The sequence below is a fragment of the Oreochromis niloticus genome, linkage group LG7, assembly GCF_001858045.2.
Source record: "Oreochromis niloticus isolate F11D_XX linkage group LG7, O_niloticus_UMD_NMBU, whole genome shotgun sequence".
NCBI classification, from domain to species: Eukaryota; Metazoa; Chordata; class Actinopteri; order Cichliformes; family Cichlidae; genus Oreochromis; species Oreochromis niloticus.
Genome location: NC_031972.2, coordinates 24,666,737 through 24,685,149, shown reverse-complemented (window position 1 = coordinate 24,685,149; position 18,413 = coordinate 24,666,737). Strand labels below are relative to the sequence as shown.

Sequence of the window (18,413 nt, the reverse complement as noted above, 5' to 3'; positions counted from 1 at the left end):
AAGAAAGTCAAAAGGAAAAAGAAAAATAGCAGAAAATTATGAATAAAGTGTGGGACATTTTTGTAATTATTGTAAAGCCATCTATTAAAAAACAAAAGTGTTTTTCTGAAATAGGCTAGAAAAAGAGAATTTTCATTCTTTGTGTTACTCATCTGATCGAACTTAAAGCAGATAAAGTGTCTTTTAAACAGCGTTTAGCCAAGGAAACGCAGAGGGAAAGGCTTAGTGTTTCAGTATGAAAGAGTTGGTTCATTTGTAATATGCTGCCCCATACCTCCATACCTCCCCACCACTTCTCTTCGCAGGCTACCACAGAAACTACCGAAGCCGTCAACAATGACACCACACCCGTCCGGGCGCCGTCCCCGATTGTTCGCCCCCTCCTCCCTGGAACCATGAGGCCCCTAAGCCCTACAAGGGGTCCCCACGTCCCAATGGACCCCCGGGACTCTCAAGATCTGGCAAACAAGAAGAAGAAAGGACTGCTTTCCAAGGGAAAGAAACTCCTGAAGAAACTCTCCCCTGTGAAATAAAAGAACACAAACAAAATTAATGTACAGTAAGTGCTCATGCTGGGCTCTGTGTATTGCATTCATACAATCAACTCTGATCTAACAACACGTGACAGAGAGGATGTGAGCTGTGTCTCCTTGACTGCTTGAGCCTATTTCACTACAGTGATATATATATTAAAAAAAGGTGACAGATGGCCACAAATCGATTATGTACAGTGCAGTGCCAAAATCAAGAGCGAGGTCACTTGCAGACACAAAATCGTGTAACTATGATGTATTTTAAATCAAGGGGGTGATTAAAAAAAAAACAAAAACAAACTAGGATTTTCATGACATGTATTTCTTCTGTTTTTGTTATCATTAGGCAAAAGTAATTCTTACATTTGTTTTAAGCAGGGTATCAAAGCATCTGGTTATAAAACTTTCCAAAAGTCTTTTCTCAGCAAAAAAAAAAAATTAAATTAAAAAAAAAAAAAGGAGTATTGATGTCACTACAAGGGAACAGACACCATGCTCCTCCAAGAAAATCTCAAAAAGACTACACTGTTATTGAGGCATTCTGTGAAGTAATGCTGGCTGCTAAAAAAAAATATTTTAAAAAATCCTTTATTCAGTGCAATATCATAGAGAGATGGTAGCATATGTGGGAATAAGATTTCCACTTGTACCTGTGATTCAGCAGAGAGGATTTTTTTTTCTGAGATGAAAGGAATTTAAAAGACAAGAACAGATTGGCAACAGGGCATTAACGTCAGAAACACCAGGCAAGTTTAGCTGTCTCAGTGGCCTTTATGAAAACAATATGAGCACGACATTCCTCGTTTGATTGCAAGGTTGACTTAACTCCAGGTTTTTCTTTCATGACGGGCCGCTTGTGCTTTGTCATTTTTGAGAATTAAACAGAGAGCGGTAATGTTTGTTGTCATCGCTGTCAAACTGTCATGAAACGCCTAGTTCAAGACGAAATTTTGTGTCTATCTTCCTATTGCACAAAGGTGGGTGTTTTGTCGGACGACTGGTAAACGATATATTTTGTGTGCCTGTGTGTGTGTGTGCGTGTATACTACATGTATGTATGTGATGCATTCATATTTTGCACCTTTCATGTTTGCTGTTCACTTGCTTTATCTTTTTTTTGTTTTTCTGAAGGAGAGGCCATGTAATTGTTGGTCCTGTGATCTAGTGGTGTGCTGCTACCTCCATTGGCTGTGCATTGTTTAGCTTACGTCGATGTTCACTGGTGTTCAAAGACAGTGGATCGCCACAAAATGTCACATTTGTAACCCAGATGTGAATGATGTTATTATTAACTTGCTAACACAATCATTGATAGTAAAAGCAAAGGTAGTTATTATTAGACGAGTGTAGTTAAACTTTTCAAAATGTACAATTGCAACCTTATAGACAGATGAGGACAGAACTATTAGTCTCCTATAAAAGATGCCACTTTAAAAAAAAAAGTGCTGTTAAACATGGCAAGAAATTTTTAACACGGCTTTTCCAAACATCCAGGTTTTATTTTGTATGCTCACATTATTTTACTTTGCACACAGAAACAAAATTATGTGACAAAAACTAACAGGGTCAAAATTATTAGCCCCTCTGATGCTAATAGTCAGGTGTATTTCCTTTTTTGCAGTTTTAGTTGTAGTTTTCAACAAGTCTCGCAAATGTCTCCTGAGCAACACCAGCCTTTTTTTCTTTGCCAAATCTCTCCAGTTCCTCCAGATCTCACGATAGATTTCAGGGGGGTTCAAGTCAAGGCTTTGACAGGCCAGTCAATAACTTTCACTTTGGTCTTGAGGAGGGGGGTTCTTCACCAGGAGTGATGTATATTTTGGGTTACTGTCCCGTTGGAAGACAAAGGAACGACTCAGACCCAGTGTTGCTGCTGAATGCTTGAAGTTTTTGTTCAAAATCTTAACAAATCCTTTCTCGATGATGAGATTCCCATCTCCAGACACATTGAAGCATCCCCACAGCATAGTACTCCCACCAGTGTGTTTCACTTCTTTGAGTTGTACACCTTGTCCTATGCATAGTTCAGTCTTGTTTGAAGATGTCTTTTGCACTGAAGTGGAGTTTTTCTTGGTCTGCAACCTCGCAGTTCATCCCTGTGCAGGGTTCTAGTGACTGGCTTCGTTGACTTGGCTAAGTCATTCACTGTGGTCTTTAGACACAGCTCTCACTGTTTTACTTCCCAGAGTTTTTGAAATCTTTCACTTCCTTCAGTATCTCTGCTGTGTTTCTTTGTTTTGTCTGTCTTTCAATTTCTCGGTCCAATTCTTGACACTTGGAAACACTGTGATAACTTTGTATATCCATCTCCTGCTTCGTGAGCATCAACGATTCTTTTTCTTGAGTCGAAACTGATTTTTTTGGTTTTAGCGTGATGCTTTTTCAAGTGACAGCTCAAACTTTTACTGAAGTTTTCATACAATGAGTAAATTGGAAGACAACCCTTCCATTAAGTCAATAACAAGAAGATACATTATTTTAAGCTTGCAAATAATATCGACTCTGGTCATTTCTGTTTTCTGAACTAATTCTGTTATTGTGGGCAAATAGAAATAATGTATGCTTTCTTAAGAAAACTAGTATGTTTAGAAACAGTATGTTGAAAATCTCTTGCTCTGTTAAAAAACAACTTAGGAACATTTTGACAGAAACTTTACATTTTATAGGGGAGGCAATAGTTTTGCCCTCATCTGTAGCAGCCTATCTGTGTAGATGATTAACTTGTGTTCAAACACAAATTATGACTTACTCAAGTTTACAGTTTTGGTTTTTTGTTGGGGGTTTTTTCCAGGCAACTGTAGACGCCACAAAATGCCAACATTTCTGATTAAGGTTTGGGTGATGCACTTTCTTTTGAAACCAGTGAGGGACATGCTCATAAAGCCTCATAAAAACTGGAAATCAAAATGATAAGATGTACATTGTTCTCTGGTTTTGTTACATCTACCTGCTGTCTGTGGAGAGAAATATGAACTTAAGTTCACATTTTGTATCATGACCTGTACTTTCATTATATAAAGAACTATACTGTGCTGAATCAATATGTTAGCTAATATACAGCTATTATATAAGAGGATATGGTACATAATAGATTTTTACTTTATTCCCATGATATTGAATTATATAAAAAGAAAGTATGAAGTGATTCCACTTAATACAGTCAATATTTTATTGTTTTTTCGTTTGTTTGTTGACTCTCTGAATGTTTAATATGTTTAATCAAGTCTTCAAAAGCAAATTTAGTTGCACAATGCCACTGAAAGATTGCCACCATTAAAGTATGATCAGATCAGCAGAAGCTTAATATCCTGCAGATTGTTGAGCCGACTGTCTAATTAGTCAGTTTCTTATTCAATGAATTCTTAGTGTTAATGCTACACAAACAACAGACCAGGCTTCACAGAGGGAGAAAAATAGAATAGAATCAGAAGCTGAGTTTTGTGTGTGATTGGTGAAACTGAATGCCAGACATTTCATTTTTTTCTCTTCTCTTTTTAGTAGTTTGAAAGTGGCTTCCTGGGTTTAAATTATATCCTTTGGTGGTTCGGATATCCTCTTTGATGGGGAAAATGTAGCTTAGCAAGCTGATCAAATTCAAAATGAAACTGTTGCAATGAAGGAAAAAAAAAAGGAAGAAAACAGATCTTGTTTTTTTTCTCTGTGCTTGCAAACACAAATTTATTTGACATTTTATGGGCAAGACCATTTTTTCTGGGTTTTGTCTTTTAAACATTTAAACGTTTCCATACATTTCTTATGCTCAAACTGGCCGGTGTAATGAGATCCACCCCCCAGAAATGGACTAACTTCAAATGGCAACCCACTGTTTTACTTTTCAAGGTGACAGGCGTGTGTTAATTTGACAACATTATTGAAATAAAGTCTTAAAAATTAACTTGAATTATTGAAAGAAAGAACCCACTTCATCTATAAGCAGTCTGTGTGCTTTGGAGAGGATTACTGGAGCTCACAAACATAATTACTACCTGGCATAGCTTTAAAAAAAGACAAAGTTTTTATTATTATATTTAGTTATAAACCTTTATTATGTCCTAATCATCTTCAGTGGTCCTTATGTGAAGCTGCATTTAACAGATGAGCCAGATGTGGGTTTGTTTTGTGGCACAGGGTTCCTTCATTCGTGAATATTGCTGATGGCATGCAAAGACATGAGAGGTTAGCCAAAGTGGAATTTAGGCTGGCAATCAGTTTACATTTCATTATTTTCCAAAGCTGTTTATGTATAGTTTCACTTTCAGTCTTTCACAAAGTTGAATTATATGGTGTTCCAATACCAAATCATTCACTTGTGAATGGGCGTAGTGTCTCGAAACACTGTAGCTCTTTTGTACTTTGATTCATTTGTAGATAATTTATAAATGTTTCTACTTGATTTTACGACAGCCTTTTTTTCAGTGCACTGAGATTTCCTCTCATTGTAAAAAAAAACAAAAAAAAAAACTGCAAGCATTCTCCATAGTGTCCTTTGAAATCACATGTATAAGCCCACCGTATGTGCTTGCTTTGTGAATCAAGATAAAAAAAACAAAAACAACAAATCAACAAAAAAAGAAGAAGAAAAAGAAATCACTGGACAGTATTTATGGTGATTAATTATGTGTGGGTGTGCATGTGAAAAATACAACTTTTATAACCAAATTAAATTTGATATTTTTTAAAAACTCGTGTCATGTGTTTTTCTTTACATGGCAGGTTAGATTTGCAGTAGTTCCTTTTTAATATAACAAACAATTATAATTCTTAGGCGACTCTATAGTAATGACTACAGTAAGTACATCACAATTTAAGACTACCTAAGTGTGGTGGTAGAGGGAGGAAGTCTAACATTTCTAATTATATTTTCTTATATTCTGTACTAATATATCTGATTGGAGGACACAGGCTTCTCTAAAATTCTGTCCCACAAATTAGTATGACTGAAAAAAAAAATACAAATACACTGAAATTAATTTAGATATGTTGGCATCTGGAGATTTATCATGAAAGTAAACCTCCACATGCAGGTTCAGCTTCATCACACATCATCACCAAGTCTACAAATGTGAACCAGTATAATCCATAACTACTCTTGTGGCTGATTATGACTCCACAGAGCAAAGCCGCTCATCGACTACTCCACAACAATCTTGAAGTGTGCTTTTAAAGCAAATATAATGCTTTATCACTCTCTTTAAGATTGCTTTGCTCTGCCCAAACAAACAAAATGATAAAAACAAAACAAAACAAAAAAAAAGTGTGGACCATGAGTTGGTAACTAGGTTTGGTTAAAAGAGGATGAACTGCTGGTTAGATTTAATAGTGACCCAGGGAGTAATCAGCAGCAACAGGTCGTTGTTTTGATAGAAAATCCCCAAATCAGCTTTGGAAAAATTATCTTTGATGCTTCATCCTTATTAACGGATGACAAAAACAGGATGACAGTGACAGAATATTAGCTCATGCATACATGCTTGCATAGTTTTTGCAGAATATACTATGATTAAAAAACAAAAGAAAACAAAATAATTTTAGTTTACATAAGTGACCAAAAGCTGAAGGGACATGACAATATAAAGTCACGTAGACCTGTTGGCAGTTCCAAGAAATCCTTTGCTCTGAATGACCATAAAAATTATGGTCATTCATTTGAGTTTCACCATTAGGTACAAAAACAATTTGGTTACATACAGGGAAAGATCAGGGATTTGGTTGAAATACAGGATCTTTGTTGCCACATTTCCAATTATAAATAGACGGTCAGAATTACCATTTGCCACTAGATGGTGCAATAAATCACAAGTGTAGGTGACAATGATTTAAAATTTTTTTTTTTTTTTATGAGGGACAGTCACAGTGGATCACTTATATTTGTAGAACTGACTGTTAACATTAAATGCTTTACTTAAAAAACACTAATGCAGACATAAACTGCAATATAGAGTCTGCAGGAAATAACTGAACTACTATTAAGTACTATTCAGAAGTGAAGTGGCTACAACAGATGGCCTGGGTTATTACTGACTCTGCATTAATTTTCACTTTAATGGAATGGAAGTAAAAAAGGTCAATCTCTGTGAGCTTCGGCAAATGAGTCAAAGTCTTTGAATCTGAATTGCAGTGTTGTCAAAGTTTCTGATTCAGTAAAGATAAGTGAGGAAAGTCTTCAACAAGGAACAATACTTCAGAGAAATGGCTAACTAAAGTTAACATTTAGGGAATGCAAACTAATTATTATGCCTGTATTATTATTTATAGCTATAGAGAAATTGTTTGCTCAAACATGACCACAATGTTCTTTGACACCCCTGCTCTCACCTTTCTCAGAAACACATGCAAATGTATCAATGTCACCGTGCTCCCCAAAATTATAGGAGTCAGAGGGAAAAGAATTTGAAGGTGACAAGAATAGTGTTTTAGGTACATTTTAAATCAAAAATGCATAAACAACAGACTAATATTTACCTTTTATTTCCTCCAATCTGCTCTTAGGGGTTTGTACAGCTGCCGTCGTGCTATTACACAACAATCCTCAGGGGGGCAGCAGTGATTTTTAGTTGGATGCTGATAGCATATGTAGAGTGTAGTTAAGTAATGAGTTATATCATACATGCACTAACAAACCAGTAGATCTCAGGAATGCTTTTAATTGGGTGTCACAGAGAAGCTTTATACCACAAAAATCTCAAATGGCTGAACTTGAGGAAAAGTCCTTCAGCCCTTTTCCTCCTTGCCTCCAGTAACGTCTTACACATGCATAGATATTTCATCATTCGCTTAAACTGAATATTGACTCAAACAAGGAAAAAACCCCCCCAAAACTTTAAAGACTGAGCAGCACAGTTGGAAAATACTGCAGTCTTTCACAAGAGTTTTGCTGAAATGCTCATTCTGTTCTCGGGGAGGCAAGAAAGAGAGGAGATTGAATTTGTATATCAATGAATCCTTGTTTTCTTGCTTCTAATATATTTGGCTTTTCCTGTTCTTCCCCTTACCTACCTCTCTCACACGGCCCCCTTCCTTTACTTCCCCTCCCCTCCCCTCCATCCACCACCTCCTCTTCTCCTCTTCTCCTCTCTTTCTCCTCAGCTTGCTCTTGCTCTTATTTTCCCCTCGCTATCCAACTGATCTATATTGAGCTGTATGTCTCCGGAGTCCCCTGGGCCAATGGATGTTTAAAATTCTTGCCAGTTGTAACCTCTCTATCACTCGCTTTCGTCCTGCCTGGCTCCCCACCACAGGGGGGCATAAGGAGACATTCATCTTCTGCTGGCCTTTCTGAATATTTTACAAAACCTCTGACTGCCAGTTAAACACTCCACGTCCATTTGACCCTCCTGCCCCCAAATCACAGCACGGATCTTCCAGGTGAAATATTTTAATGTGACTTTGATGTACTGACAGAACTTTTGTCATGCGGAGAGTCGGGGATTTCTTTTGAAGTCTCTTGGCTTGAATATATTTAAAGCTGTGCTGTAAAAAGAACGTTTTATTATATATGTCACATGTCTTTTTGTGGACACATACGGGGATGATTTACCAACTTAGAGAGCCCAGAAGACAATAAAACAAAACTGCCCAACAACACAAGAGCAATAAGGTACGTACTGCTCTCCTCTCCCATTTCTTGTGCAAGTAGACTTCCTGTTCTCAGGTTAAAAAAGCATATGCAAATGTACTGAGCTGAAAACCAATTCCACATGTATTTGATGCAATTTTAACTTCATGCTTGAATTTTCAGATACTACAACTAAGAAAATAACACACAACAGGAATTGTCACACAGGGACATTTTGCAAAATTTCACCTGTTCTTTTTTCACTGCAGTTTTTTTGTTGTTGTTTTTGACAAACTGAAGAACAGAATAATTCAAGTTTAGGTACAAATGTTTAAACTGCCTCAAGGCCCCATTAATGAAGCATAAGTAATTACCAAACAAATTCACATTAATCAAATGATCAGAAACTAATTGCTACACTGTAAACCTCCAGCTCTTAGTCCCTAGAGGCGTCTGCTCACTTTGCCTGCAGTAACCCAGCCTTGCAAGGAAAAAAAAAGGAATAATTTCTTTTCTGGCTTAAAATGCCACAGACGTACACTACCCGCACAAGTATTAATGGATTTTATGTGCCAGAAAATGCAAAATATAGCCCGATGGTATGTTATCTTTTGGAGCTGTATGCAGTCTCTTTTCACCTTAGGCGAGAAACTTTCAACAAAAAAGCTTGATCACACTGAATAAATAGTTCAACTGTGCACCCATCCATCCCCTCCAACATTAATGGGGTTCCCAGCAGGTGGTTGGAGGTAAGCTTCTAACCTGTCCAACACAGCACTCTGTGGGAAGGTTGCTGGTGGGAGGATATATCACCTGGCCAGTAACTCACTGGAGGCATCCCACAGGGGTTGAAAACTGATGTTCATGGCAGCCACACTCCAAAAAGAGCATTCATTTGTCATAAGAGGATGGCTGTTGGCTGACGTCAGTGAAGGGAAGAGGCCAGGACACAGGCCTTGCCTTGGTGATTTATCTTTGGCTAAGACTGCTTGAAATGGGAGACATCCACAGTGCATGACTAGGCTGAAGAGCTCTGGGAGCTCCAGTGCAATGACTGTTGAAGAGACTGGCTTTTCTTTAGCCAGCTATAGGACTACTGTAAGTGTTATTACGCATGTGTAACGACAGCTTTATGTTCAGAGACTACACTTGAGTACTCCCCAGAGATATGAGCGGAGAATGCAGAAGCAGTTTGCAATGATTTCCACTCAGAGGGATTGCGTATTGCTGCAATTGACTTGGTTGTTTCTGGGCGGCTTTTTCCATTCATTCGTTTTGTTCATGTGATCCCTGCCATATGGGTGAATCCCCAACAGGTTAAAAATTAGTTGAGTTGACTTAAGCCCTGCTTTAGTCATAGATGAAAGCAAACTTTATTACTTTTTGGCTCAAGATGAATAAGAAGCAGTATTAAGGAACTCATGAGATGGAAAATTGAACTTTTCATTGACCTGGTGATCATGTAATAATTAACATACCATCTTGCCATAAGATAACCTCAATGAACACTAAGACTAGTGACAAGCATGGTATCTGTAACAGTTCAAAAAGGCTGTATGCAACCCCTATTTATTGTTTTTCTATATTTTATGTTTTGGAAACAGACCTCCTAGTCAGCCAGTATCTTCCTGTGTGGAGTTTTCATGTTCTTCATATTCATGCTCCAGCTTCTGTCCATGTACTCTGGTTTCCTCCCACAGTCGAAAGACGTGCTTGCCACTTTATCTGGATGTGTGGATATGAGAGTGTGTGGCTGTTTGCCATTTGAGGTAATGTCCTTGTGCAGTCTTCCTCATAGTTAACAGGCAGAGTCTGTTCTGGAAAGATCAGGGATTTTTCTTCATGCAATTGTAGTGTACCTAAAGGTTTCCTTTAAAGCCCAATTTCAATATTGCACTCCCTTTGGATCAATTTTCCACAAAGGTAATATCTGCTTATGTTTCTATTTGTATGCTGATGACACACAAATAATGCCATTTAATCTGCATGACTCCACTTCTATTACTCTAATCTTAAGGACAATTAAAAAACTTTTTCTCTCTTTAATGTATGATGAATATAACTGGAGATTAGGGTTATTTCATGTTAAAATTTGGCAACTATATCAACAGGATGCTTGAATTGCTTTTTTTAAGCTGAGAAACTACACCAAAGTAAAATCCATTCTCTCCCTCTTTCAATGTCATGAACACCACCATGCTAATCTCCTCATAACTGGATTACTGCATTTCACTATGCCTGGATATTGTACTGTCTCATCTGCAGCTGGTGCAGAATGCAGTTGCAAGTTTCCTAACTAGTACCAGAAAAAGAAAAAAGCATTACACGGGTAGTCTGCTCTCATCAACTGCTTTTAACTTTTCCAGGTTAGTGAGTAATGAGGATCATGGTTTTGTATCATCAATATGACTCAACATCAATATGATCTGTAGTGCAGCAGATAACTTAACATAGCAGGGAAATCATTCACGGGTGGATACAAGTGCGATGAGTGGTGCATACAGTGTTGATGATGACATTTTTTGATTAAGGTCATTATCAATTTGAAAACTAAAAACAGTGGCCCTTTTAAAGATGGCTGTCAACAAAAGCAAGAAAATATGATTTTTTTCCCCCCAGTAAAGTAAAGTAAACTAAACTTGCCTTGTCTTTGTTTGTCTGTGTAGGTTCTCAGTCATCCAGGTCATGGTAGTCTAGGGAGCTTGGAAAGAAAAGCAACCGTACTTCTTTAAGTTTCTTGAAGATTTTTCACCTGTCATCCGAGAGGCTTCTTCTTCAGACACAACCTTTTACACACATTGGCTCCTGTAATGAGGCACATGATCAATAGTGGGTCAACAACCCTCTTAAGGGACACTTATGGCTTAAATACCTGGAACTCTCCACCATTTGGTCTTAGAACTGAAGAAGGTTCTCAGATAAGAGGTAAAACATCTTCAAGAAACTTAAAGAAGTCCCGTCACTTTTGTTTCTTGTCTTAGTGTCATATCATGCATATTCAACCATGTAGAAGTTGACTTTAAAAGTCTGAAATTACTTTTTACCAGTTTGCAAACGGGGAGTGGGGTATATGGGCCTTTATAGTCCTCACTGGTAACTCAGTTCTCAATCATGGTCATAGAAAATATTGTTCTTTATGATGTATGATTGTCTGTTATTTAGAAGGTCTGTTGTTCAATGCCCAGCTCTTGCAAACTTATGTTGAAATGTCCTCGGGCAAAGTACTCAACCCCAAGTATCATCTGATGCATCCATCTCTGCATGTGTGTGTGAATGTTAACAATGCATCTGTGGATGCAGCTTGCAGTGAAAAATACTGAATGGTAGGTGAGAGTAAAAAGGTGTTAGATAAACTGCAGGACTAAACTAGGAAAGGGCAGAACACTAACTAACCTCAGAAACTTGAGAGTGAAGTTATGGGAGATAGCCTGCCAGCACAGTGGTCATTAGTTGTCTTAAAACAAGATGGTTGTGGGTTTGAACCTGTCCAAAGACATTGTTGGCTGCCTCAGAGCTGAGTCAAGGATAAAGGAGTCTTCATGCACTGAATACATAAGATTCATTGAATCTCACTGGAAAAAATTGGCACCCAGTGAATGTTAAATGTCATGGTTGTATATATCATAGTGGTAAAAGAGGTAAAAAGGTGTAAAAGGTCAATCCCTTGACCTGCATAGCATCATGCAGCTAAAGCTATCACTGGACCAATGGAAAAAACACATAACAAATGTGTCATTGCAGTTATTTTGTTTTATGTGAAACGAAGAAGCTCTGAAGATGTTTACTTACTTATAGTGAAAAGCATATAAATCAAATGCAAAACCTTCTAAATGCATCCAGTTGGTTGAAATTTTGTAGTAAAACAGCACGGACCCCATGCTGCATGATGGCCAGACTTCACGTGACTAATGGGAGTTTTCAATTTAATGGCTCCAGAGGGACAAACATGCAAATTTTGGCACTTGTATCCACTTTTGAAAGATTGTTTCAGTTATCTGCGGCACTGGCTTCACTGACACTTTTAAGAGAAATCTTAAGACATAAATGTTTTCGATGGCCTTAGGCTGTTCTTAGTGGTCTTAACATTTTAGCTTTTAAAGTGCTCTGCCTTGTTCTTTGCATTTCTTTGAGCTTGCCCATCCATAATGTCTACATTTAGCTCTTTGGTCGACTCTGGCTGTTTTAAAACTTTTTGCTAGAGAGAGGACCCCAGGACCTTTGTCAGCACTTGAGGATGAAGAAAACTTAGTGCAGGCTTCAGCTTTCATTGCCAACATCTTTCTCATAAAAATGAGAGATTTAAGATTAGTAAACTTTTGAAGTGTCACATATATGAAGAGATGAGTTATAGATGAATTAGTGTGACAGATCTGGAAAAGCAGGCACTGAAGCTAACAACAGATGGAATACACATAACAAATATAATTACTTCTTTATGTATAATTAATTATTAATGCAAAAGGAATTATTTTGCATGCTTGAAACATCAGATAAGAGCTGAGCATGTTTTAAAACCAGTGTCATTTATAATTTGCAACAGATCTTAATATGCTTAACAGCTAATCTTTTAGCATGTATGTTTACAACAATTGCAATGCAAACACTTACCAATTACTACAAAGACAAGATACATGTAATAATTTGCCAGACATTGCCAGCAAGTGTAGATAAAGACACTGGATGTAATTTCTCTTGCTATTTATCTGTTTCAACAGCTCGGTGAGGTCTTCCATTTAAAAAGAAATGTAATAAATTATTAAATGGATTAGTGTCCTGACTGCTGCTTCACATCAAATGACCTCTAAAAACCTTTGCGCCACCTGGTAGCACCAGCTCTATATCCAGTACTGCAGTCACAGATGGTGACTCCAGCCACATCTCTGTCATCTCTAATGGCACTAGCAGCAGGTCGCATGTCTGGAAAAACAACTGAGATCTGGAGATGTTACCTGACTAAATAATCTGCAGTGTCAGTGTTGGCAATCCCATCCAGCCAAAAACAACAAAACTGCTCAAATAGAAAGTCACTGACTTTAAAATGCATTGGAGGGGAACACCAGGTAAAATCAGATTCAACTATTTATACAATGCAGACTGTTTCAGATCCTTAAGTGTCTCTCTGAGGCACATATTTAATAACATGTAGTTAATCAGCCTCTGCTGTAAAGTGGGAAACTATTTATTCACCAGTGACACCTGCATGCTTTATGCTGTCACCCTGGCACAGGTGCCACCTCGTAATAAAACATGCACTAGGGTATTGAGTGCAGTGAGTTTATCTGACATACTGAGCCAGTAATTGCTTTAGAGAACGGGTATTTAAGACGGTGTTGGAGAGTGAACTAGTGAAGCTGACCAAGCTCATTAAACCCTGGTATTCTTTACCACAAAACTGATGCCAGCACTTAGTGTGATGTCTCTGGGCAAAAGAACAGCAGGTGGATTCCATAGTTATGTGTGCCTATGCCAAGAGGCACACATATTACTATTCCTCGGATTTATTATTATGTGTGCCTATGCCAAGAGGCACACATATTACTATTCCTCGGATTTATTATTATTATTATTATTATTATTCTCCAGTTTCCGCCTGAAATTTTGCAGCGAATCTCGCCTCGCAGTTTTGAGACAAGCTTCATATATGTTACCTCATTTTGTGCGGCCGGATCTGGAATGGTGTGCTATGACTTTTGGTGTTTATGAATTTTATAGTTTTTTAAATATTAATATTTTAGTGAAAATTTTCCCGCGCTCCTCTGCCAAACAGTTTTGACATTAGGGTTACATATGTTAGATCATTTTGTGCGGCTGGAGCTGGACTATTATGTTATGACTTTTGGTGTTTATAACTTTTATAGTTTTTTAAATATTAATATTTTAGTGCAAATTTAGGCCAATTCATCTTTTGGCGCCAAATAAACAGACTTCATTTGTGGTGTCTTGGCTCTCTCTAGTGGTATGCCGGGAGTGGTACAGCCTGTGTACCCTTATTTGGATTACCGTAATGATGACAATTTCAACGGTGCGCACAGCGTCGCTGCTTTCAGGAGCCATTGGAATTTTTAAGGTTGCGCAAATCATTCAAAAGTTACGGTAATGCTTGGTGGAAAACTCAATATCCCACAATTCATAGCACGCCTCTACAGAGTGAACAATGGCGGCCACCACTTCGTTTTATATGTCTTTTATTCGTGTTTCTAGGTCACAAAATAAGCTTTTAAGATATTTTCAGGCGAGAATGTAGGTGTGTAAACTTCAAATATCTGCTTGTTTTATCAAGACATCCCATATTTAGCGACAGTGCTCTGACTACGTCGGTCCTGCCTGACAGCTAGCCGGCTACCTAGCTGGCTACCTAGCTAGCTGCCGCACTTGGCTGCAAATGGATAGCGAGGGGACTCTCTCTGTCGTTTCACCTCCCTGGTCTCTCGCAAATGCTCGCATAGAATCGGAGTTACAGCTGGATGTGGAAAAAAATAACTGAGTTGTTTGGTGGTGGAGCTACAACAGAGGGCAGCTACCCACCGGTGTGTGACAGAAAGGACATGCCGCCAACGAGACATATGAGGCCGGGCAGGCGATTGCTAACGCGGTGGTCAATCGTGGATCAGGGAAAGCGAAGGCAGGAGCGTGAGGTGAACTGAATTTCAGGTAAGAAGTTATGACCTGCACTCTATTTGGGTCAGATATAAACCGAGTTTAGGTGTAGTTTATTTAGCAGCAGTTCTCTTATGTGTTGCTGATAGCCGGCTAGCTAGCTAGCGCCGCTAGCATAGTTAGCTAGCACCGCTAGCGACCCTTCGTGAAAAAGCACCCAGGCTTGGCTTATATTGAGGCGGGTGAAACTCGTGTCAGCACCCGGTCGCTCGCCGACAGTATGTGTTTTAGCTGGACTTATTTTTCGTTTATATGGACCGATGATTTATTTATTTATTCATTTTAGTAACGGTATAAACAGTGAAAGGTGGTGGATTGGCCAGATGTAAACTTCAAATATCTGCTCGTGTTACCAAGACATCCCATATTAGCTCTGATGTTTTCGGTGCCTGCAAAGAGCTAGACAGGTAGCTAGCTAACCCGAGCTGGCTGTCTTTTTGACTCAGGGTCATAGCTGGACTTATTTTTCGTTTTATGAGCCGATGAGGGTTTTTTTTAGTAACGGTACAAACAGTGAAAGGCGGTGGATTGTCCAGATGCTGGTCGATGTGGAAAAAATAACTGAATTGTTTGGTAGTCGCTGACGCAGAGCTACAACCGAGGGCAGCTATCCACCGGTGTGTGTCAGAAAGAACATGCGGGGAACGAGGCGGCGAGGTGACCGCCGATCGACCGGTGGTAGATCGTGGATCAGGGAAACCGAAGGCAGGAGAAGCAGGCGGCTGCCGGTCGGAGCGTGAGGTGAACTGAATTTCAGGTAAGAAGTTATGACCTGCACTCTATTTGGGTCAGATATAAACCGAGTTTAGGTGTAGTTTATTTTCGTTGTGCTGACTTTTTACAATCAGTTATAATAACTCGTACTGCGTGGTAGCTAGCACGATGGAGTTTCTATACAGCTGTGTGCGCGCTAAGTTACTGATGTTGAACTTTATGACAGCCTCCCCTGTCATTCTCTCGCCTGTTCAAACTTCAGTCATGAAACTGATCAATGATCGGCTTTTCTCTCTTGTTTGTTTATCGCGCTAAACAACAGCAGCACGTTTAAGCTTGATCAGCTGTTGTTAGAATTCATTTGATTTTAATTTCTAGTATCAGCTGATGTTTGCTGGAGCCACAGCTGTAGAAGCGGCTGGTCGAAACCAGGAGATGACCTTACTGAATCATCAGAGCTGAACTGGTGATGGAGAAACAGGTTTACCTTTTTTTTAGGTGACATGAATGAGTTGAAGGGAAGTTATGAACTGTTTCTGAGAGAAATAAACACCAAGCTCCTTTTTTTATTTAGCTGACAGCTGGTAACTGTGCAGGGGCGGATCTAGCAAAGCTTTTGCCAGGGGGCCAGGTAGGGCATTAACAGAGAAAGGTGGACACAAAGATATACTTTTATTTCTTACTCTCATACAGGGAGTGCAGAATTATTAGGCAAGTTGTATTTTTGAGGAATAATTTTATTATTGAACAACAACCATGTTCTCAATGAACCCAAAAAACACATTAATATCAAAGCTGAATGTTTTCGGAAGTAGTTTTTAGTTTGTGTTTAGTTTTAGCTATTTTAGGGGGATATCTGTGTGTGCAGGTGACTATTACTGTGCATAATTATTAGGCAACTTAACAAAAAACAAATATATACCCATTTCAATTATTTATTTTTACCAGTGAAACCAATATAACATCTCCACATTCACAAATATACATTTCTGACATTCAAAAACAAAACAAAAACAAATCAGCGACCAATATAGCCACCTTTCTTTGCAAGGACACTCAAAAGCCTGCCATCCATGGATTCTGTCAGTGTTTTGATCTGTTCACCATCAACATTGCGTGCAGCAGCAACCACAGCCTCCCAGACACTGTTCAGAGAGGTGTACTGTTTTCCCTCCTTGTAAATCTCACATTTGATGATGGACCACAGGTTCTCAATGGGGTTCAGATCAGGTGAACAAGGAGGCCATGTCATTAGTTTTTCTTCTTTTAAACCCTTTCTTGCCAGCCACGCTGTGGAGTACTTGGACGCGTGTGATGGAGCATTGTCCTGCATGAAAATCATGTTTTTCTTGAAGGATGCAGACTTCTTCCTGTACCACTGCTTGAAGAAGGTGTCTTCCAGAAACTTGCAGTAGGACTGGGAGTTGAGCTTGACGCCATCCTCAACCCGAAAAGGCCCCACAAGCTCACCTTTGATGATACCAGCCCAAACCAGTACTCCACCTCCACCTTGCTGGCGTCTGAGTCGGACTGGAGCTCTCTGCCCTTTACCAATCCAGCCACGGGCCCATCCATCTGGCCCATCAAGACTCACTCTCATTTCATCAGTCCATAAAACCTTAGAAAAATCAGTCTTGAGATATTTCTTGGCCCAGTCTTGACGTTTCAGCTTGTGTGTCTTGTTCAGTGGTGGTCGTCTTTCAGCCTTTCTTACCTTGGCCATGTCTCTGAGTATTGCACACCTTGTGCTTTTGGGCACTCCAGTGATGTTGCAGCTCTGAAATATGGCCAAACTGGTGGCAAGTGGCATCTTGGCAGCTGCACGCTTGACTTTTCTCAGTTCATGGGCAGTTATTTTGCCCCTTGGTTTTTCCACACGCTTCTTGCGACCCTGTTGACTATTTTGAATGAAACGCTTGATTGTTCGATGATCACGCTTCAGAAGCTTTGCAATTTTAAGACTGCTGCATGCCTCTGCAAGATATCTCACTATTTTTGACTTTTCTGAGCCTGTCAAGTCCTTCTTTTGACCCATTTTGCCAAAGGAAAGGAAGTTGCCTAATAATTATGCACACCTGATATAGGGTGTTGATGTCATTAGACCATACCCCTTCTCATTACAGAGATGCACATCACCTAATATGCTTAATTGGTAGTAGGCTTTCGAGCCTATACAGCTTGGAGTAAGACAACATGCATGAAGGGGATGATGTGGACAAAATACTCATTTGCCTAATAATTCTGCACTCCCTGTATAAAATATTTAGCTTTTATTAAATAGTTATCTGAATCTTACAACCAAAGTTTGTATAATAATACACAAGATTGGCTGTAGACCATTGTTCATCATTCAGAACACTATGTAAAAATAACAAAAAACAAAAAGTGAATGCGAAAGTGCATACATATTTATTTTATGTGTTTGATGTGTGTCGGGGCGTGGTCTGCAGTGCCGCTGCAGGGGAGGTGGACCCACGGGTGTAAAGTCTGTGCTCTCTTGGCTGTTTTTTGGGTGTGTGTTGGGCTATGAGTTGAAAAGCTACGGCTGCCTGTGTGGGTACACCAACCATGTGTGAAAAGTGGTCCATAACGTAATGCTTCAAAGCATGTTCATGCAAACATTGTCGGGGTCTGCCGTGATACAATGGGACTTCTGCTCATGAACCTCTGTGCACAGCGTCTGCAAATCGGGGCTGTACGAAGTCACCTCATCTTTACCCAAAACTGTAAGCTGTCATCTGTGAGGCGCGAGCGGTGTTTGTTTTATCATAATTCATGGTGGAGAATGGCTGCTCTGCTGAGTTTTGCTCTCTGTAGCCGTATGAATGGCAAACTACACTGATTAGCAGCGGCATAGGCACACATAAAATTTCTTCTGAAATTTTCGCTTTCTAGTTATGTGTGCCTATGGAAAGAGGCACACATATTACTATTCGTCGGATTTATTATTATTA

General features: G+C 39.1%; 1 protein-coding gene across 3 annotated transcripts in view; it reads left to right on the top strand.

Annotated features, from left to right (window-relative positions):
* The window catches only part of rimbp2a (RIMS binding protein 2a), a 67,428-nt gene extending 62,213 nt beyond the window's left edge, over positions 1 to 5,215 (top strand). For all 3 annotated transcript variants that reach the window (XM_025909100.1, XM_025909098.1, XM_025909099.1), the window contains one exon: positions 306 to 5,215. In XM_025909100.1, the coding sequence (XP_025764885.1) occupies positions 306 to 533 (228 nt within the window). In that variant the 3' untranslated portion in view covers positions 534 to 5,215. The remainder of the gene's footprint in view (positions 1 to 305) is intronic.
* The last annotated feature ends 13,198 nt before the right edge of the window (positions 5,216 to 18,413 follow it).